At 38.9% G+C, this 5,786-nt stretch overlaps 1 protein-coding gene across 1 annotated transcript in view; it reads left to right on the top strand.

Annotated features, from left to right (window-relative positions):
* Window positions 1–1,887, top strand: part of LOC101845435 (epithelial cell-transforming sequence 2 oncogene-like) — a gene marked incomplete in the record, with an annotated part of 42,919 nt that extends 41,032 nt beyond the window's left edge. Inside the window, 2 exon segments of the mRNA XM_035968656.1 lie at window positions 392–564; window positions 1,311–1,887. Of these exon segments, the coding sequence (XP_035824549.1) occupies window positions 392–564; window positions 1,311–1,441 (304 nt within the window).
* Window positions 1,888–5,786: the final 3,899 nt, after the last annotated feature.

Below are 5,786 nucleotides of genomic sequence, written 5' to 3'. Positions count from 1 at the left end.
ACCCTCCCGTCACCCCCCGCCCCCCCTGCTTTTTTCCCCCCACAAGTTACTTGTCTTAATAATATGTCAGGGTTATACTGAGCCCACATATCACTTGTCAATATCAGTGTTTCATTGACCCCTACAAACCACTAAAGTGGGTGGTTGGCGGGTGCTCTGGTGTGGTTTGCTCCTTTTTTCCTATCAAACATCTATCAATACTATCATCTTTATCTCCCCTCCTTTTTTGTAACACCTCTTATCTTCGGCACTTATATGACCTTATTGTGTTGCAAGTGCCGTAAAACTTGTACAAAAACCCCCCCAAAACCCCATTAACATAATCTGTGTCAGAGTTGCTTTGACCCCCAGTAAACACATGATCACATAGGTTTACCTCTTCCTGTTCCAGAGCCTTCCAGGAGATTGCCATGCTGGGTTTGTACCTGTTCAACGACGCACTGGTCGTCACACGCCGCACTGCCAAACACTTCCCATTTAGCCGAGCCATTGAGTTCAACTACAAGTATGAGACCAGTATGAGTCTCCTTCGTATGAAGCTTGTGGATATTCCGGATTCTAAGTGTGAGTATATTTTCTGTGGATGTTCCTGACTCTAAATGTAAGTATATTATCTGTGGATGTTCTCTACTCCAGTTCTAAGTGTGAGTATATTTTTATAGATAGTCCTGGTTCTAAGGTAGTGTTTTTTTCTCTTGATCCTGATACAATTGTGAGAAATGTTGTTTTCTGTAGATAATCATGATTGTAAATGTGGAGTGATTTTGATATTTTCCGTCTATACTATAAAAGTATTTTTGATTCTAACCAAGTGTGAGAATAGTTTCTGTGAGTATCCATGACTTTATGTAAATGTGGATAATATTTTAAGTTTCTGTAGTTAATGTACATTCCCCATTCATACCAACCAACTGTCCCTCTTTGTCATGTGAAATGTGTTTTGTCTGTCAACTGATGTGTGCTTTGTGTGTGTTATCAGTCTAACTGTTTTGTGCTCTAAGTGTGTTGTACTTGTATATCCACTTATGTGTGATATGTTATGTTTGTATTGTCTGTAAACTGAAGTGTGCTCTGATACTGTTGTTTGCCAGTGGATGTGTCTTCTGTGTTGGTTGTCTGTTCACTGACATATGATGTGCTTATTTATTGTCTGTACTGTGAACTGATGTGTGTTATGTGTGTGTTGTTTGTGAACGGATGTGTGTTGTGTGTGTGTTGTTAGTGAACTGATGTGTGCTGTACGTCAGCTGGCATGTGTTGTATGTGTTCTCTGTTAACTGATGTATGCTCTTTGTATTATCTGTCAACAGACGTGAAGAATGCCTTCCGAGTGGACACGCCCAAACAGTCATGGACACTGGCCACGGTCACGGCAGACGACAAGTTCAACTGGGTCAGCATCTTGGAGAGAACTCTACGGGGAGCGATAGATAGAAAGTAAAGAACTCTTCAGGACGCCATAGACATGAAGTAGAGTTTTTTATGTATGGTAGTTCATGATACGCAGTTTTGATATGTATTGTTCTCATGTGATATAATTAATCCCTGGTCCAATTTGGTGATGTGCCTTGATAGTCTTTACTGTTCCTCCTTCACTGGCGCAGTTGGTTGGTGTGCAGTGGTAGTGTGAACACTCTCTCCTCACTTCACCTTTCACCATTTGATGATGTGCCTGGGTAGTCGCAACATTTTGAATACCATTGACTCAATTTGTGTTACATCGTACGTAGTGGAATCAGGCGCTTGTCAAAATGATTAAATCAAATGCACAATTTTTGTGCCTGTTGGGCAATTAAACATTTTTTTTGGTGGGGCTCAGTACCTGTTATGTCCCTTCAAAAACACATTTCTGTGTTGATTTTATTGAAAAAAGATGTTGAAAGGCCCTAAAAATGGAAATTTGCAGTTTTCAATGAATTATGATCTTTGAAAATCATCAAACTTTGGCTGCTATTTTCTTGTTAATTTAGCTCCGACTCTTGGCCACCTCCACCTCCTTCAATCGCAAATATACAGATATTTAGATGGAGGGTATTTTTTTTTTCATCAAAAGCAAGCAAGATGAACAGGCTTTCAGATGATACCAATGATTTCATTTGCCCCAAAATTGATGAATGCCTGATTCCACGGTGTCGTGTCACATGTGATGATGTGTCTTGGTAGTCTGAAGTCTTTCTGTACCATTTATTCAATCAGATGATGTAGTGCCGTGGTAGTCTGATTCTGAAGACTTTCTTTACCCCTGACATAATCTGATGTCAAGGCTTGGTAGTCGCAACACTTTTTCGTCAGCGGGCACAATTTGATGATGTGCCTTGATAGCCTCAACACTTTCTCCACATACGCCACAGTTGGCAAAAAGTTTCTACGCTGGCTTCTCCTTATCCCACTCTCTGGCTGTGATCTCTATTTATTGCGTTACTGTTTTTGAAAATCTATTGTGATAAAAAGTTTCCTTTTTTTCTAATTTACATTATTGTTTCATTTTACAACCCTTCTTCCTGCCAAAACATAGTTTATTTAATGTGTACTATTACTACTATTGCTTCCTTATAAACAGCCTCTCTTCGTGCCTTGAAGAAGCTTCATGTGAAACATTGTTTTCTTTTACAACTCTTTTTCCTGCCTTAGGTTTCTATAATGAGTAGCCTACATTTTTTTTCCTCTAACAAATCTTTTTTCTGCTTTAAAGCAGTTTTTAATGTTTTTGATTGTTTCTTTTACAAAACTTCTTCCTTGCTTCAAGAAGAATCTCTTAGTTTTTTAAGTTCTCACCATATACAATGACATGTAAATTGTCTTTACGACTTTGAACTTTCCCTAATATTATTTATCCTTTTTACTACACATACAAAATTTTGTTTTGTAATAAAATGTTACATTATTTAATAATTGCATTATTATTTACTGAAATGTTTTATTATTAAATGAAATGTAATATTCTTCAATAATTTAAGGTATAGAACGTTATTTACTAAAATGTGCTATTATTGAATAGAATGTAATTTTTATCAGTGACTGACTTTTGAGTTTCTTCATGTGTCTTTGTTTGTAGGTAAACCTTCAATCTAGAGTGATCTAAGTACGTCTTAAGCGTTTTAAGTATTGTAACAAAGGTCCACAGTGAACTTTTGCTTTTGTTTTATTTTGTATGAGGTACAGTTGAAAGGTAGTTATATCCACTCAGGTATTTTAGGGGTCTTTTAGTTTTAGCCAGCGAAACTAGACCCTTGGTCTGTCTTGACTTCTAGAAAGAGTGTGTGTGTGTAGTGTGTGTGTGTGTGCCTGCATATATGCGTGCACACACATATTTGTGTTTGTGTATGTGTGTGTGTGTGTGTGTGTGTGTGCATTGATTGAATCGTTCCTTTAGCCTTGATGACAAGGCCAGTAAGAGAACCATGTGAGTGGAGCATCTACTTGCTCTTTACCAAACCCTGTGCAAACACTTCCCTACCTTAGAATTACAAAGTTCTATCTGACATTTTTGGCCGTTTCGAGATACATGTTCTATCGCCTCTATCATAATTGTAAGATTATTCAGAGTCGCCATCAAGCTATTCAGAAAACTGTGTTTGAAAAAGCTGTGAAACTCGAGATTCTTTACATCAAATTTCTCAAAACTAGGTACTGAGCTGGTAGAACTTTGTAAGTAGCGACTTGTCAAGTGTAAACAGAAGATCATTCAGTTGAAGGTCTAGAGAAACTTTTGAAACACACTGATTCTAAATCTTGAAATATCTTGAAAGTTCAGATTCATTTTCAGAACTGTCTGAAAGGAAAATGATCAATTGAGATGTGTCATTTGAGACAGATTCCTTGAAATCTGTAGTGCCTCACGATAATGGATTTGCACAGGCCCTTCCACACAGGTAGCACAGAAAAAGCAAAGATGAGGATTATTTTCTTCTGACTGTTTTCTTTCTTATATGATCCTACAATAGGGACTTAACACCCCTTTTAACATTGAAAATGTATTTTTTAGGACCTCTGAATTTAGCTTCTTTTTGTGATGACAAGTTGGCAAAGACCTGTGAAATCTGCAGAAACAAAGAAATTTAAAATCCACACCCTCACAGCCACGTGCAGCATAGCATAATTATTTTTTAAATGTACTTATCCCTACTTATTTTAGTATGGGGTGAAAACTTTATTTTAACCCCATTCTGAAATAAATGAAGTTTCAAGTGTTTGTAATGCAACTGTTCAACACCCAGAAAAAAGCTGAAGAGACGATGTGCGAAATGTCATATACGCTCTTTTAAGTTTTATTACTATCGACAGTGCTTTTCTTGAACCAAATAAATTTTCTAGATACCCGTACCGTTTTAAAAGTAAATTCAATTGTTTGGAGTTATCAAATCTTTTTAGATAGTCACCATCAACATCTTTTATGTATGTGACTGACAATAAGGAGCAATTTATATATATTTTTAATTATAGAGGAAACAAATAGAACAAAACTCTGTCAGCCCAACTCGCTGAATCCTGAAATAAGATTTAGATATTAAAATACCCTTAAGGTATTTTTAAGGTATAAAATGGGTATAGAATACCCTTAAGACTTAAGGTATTTTTAAGCAATACAGTCAGGCGCGGATAACTCAAACGCGCCTGAGATTGACTAATGTGTTTAACACATCCATAAATTGAGTGAACTGATAACGAAAAATTGAAGAGATTATATCAGTTGGGGAATGGCAAATTGTACAAACTATCTATCATGATTTCGAGTTTTCCGTGTTCATCTTATCTGTGCGCAACTGTTTTGATGTATTTGCTATAACTCCCAACTGCTGTCAGCCATATCCGACCTTCAACTTCAACTCGTGGACTTGGACCAGATGTTATTGCCCCTTTCCTCACCACCACACCCATCCCTCTATCCGACTACACCACTTTCTCACCAACACACCCATCTTTCTATCCCATAACCCACCTTTCCCACCATCAAACACATCCTCCTTTACAGTAACGTCCCTTTCACTTACATCATTACTCACATCCTCCTCTCCGACAATGACCTTTTCACACCACCATACCCATCCCTCTATTCGACAACACCACTTTCTCACCATCACACCCTTCCCTCTATCCGACTACACCACTTTCTTACCAACACATCCATCCTTCTCTCCCATAACGCACCATTCACACCACCAAACCCACCCTCCTGTACGGAAACGCCCCCTTCACATCATAACGCCCATCCTCGTGTCCATCAACACCCCTTTCACATTCACCATCACTCCCATCCTCCTGTCCAATAACGCCCCTTTTCACACCATCACGCCTATCCTTCTATCTGGTAACGCTCCTTTCACACCATCACACCCATCCTTCTATCCCGCACAGCCCCTTACCCACCCATCCTCCTTTACGGCAACGCCCCTTTCACATACGTCATCATACCTATCTCTCTGTCCAACAACGCCCCCTTCTCATCATCACACCCATCTCTCTGTCCAACAACACCCCTTTCACTTTAACGTCATCACACCTACCCCTTTGTCCGACTACGCCCCTTTCTCATCATCACCCCCATCTCTATGCCCAATAACGCCCATTTCACTCCACAACACCCACCCTCGTGTCCAGCTACACCTCTTTCACATACATTATAACACTCATCCACCTATCCGGCAAAGCACAAAGAACTGCCAGAGCTAAGTCCTCTCCACTACTGGCAATGGGTTTGGAATGGTGGTGGGGGTTGTTTTGTTGTTGTTTTTTGTTGTTGTTGTCGTTGTTGTTTGTTTTTTTTGTTGTTGTTTGTTTGGGGGTTT

The sequence above is a fragment of the Aplysia californica genome, unplaced genomic scaffold (assembly GCF_000002075.1).
Source record: "Aplysia californica isolate F4 #8 unplaced genomic scaffold, AplCal3.0 scaffold00004, whole genome shotgun sequence".
In the NCBI taxonomy this organism is placed as follows: domain Eukaryota; kingdom Metazoa; phylum Mollusca; class Gastropoda; order Aplysiida; family Aplysiidae; genus Aplysia; species Aplysia californica.
The sequence above is the reverse complement of the archived record's forward strand: the minus strand, read 5'-3'. Positions and strand labels throughout refer to the sequence as shown.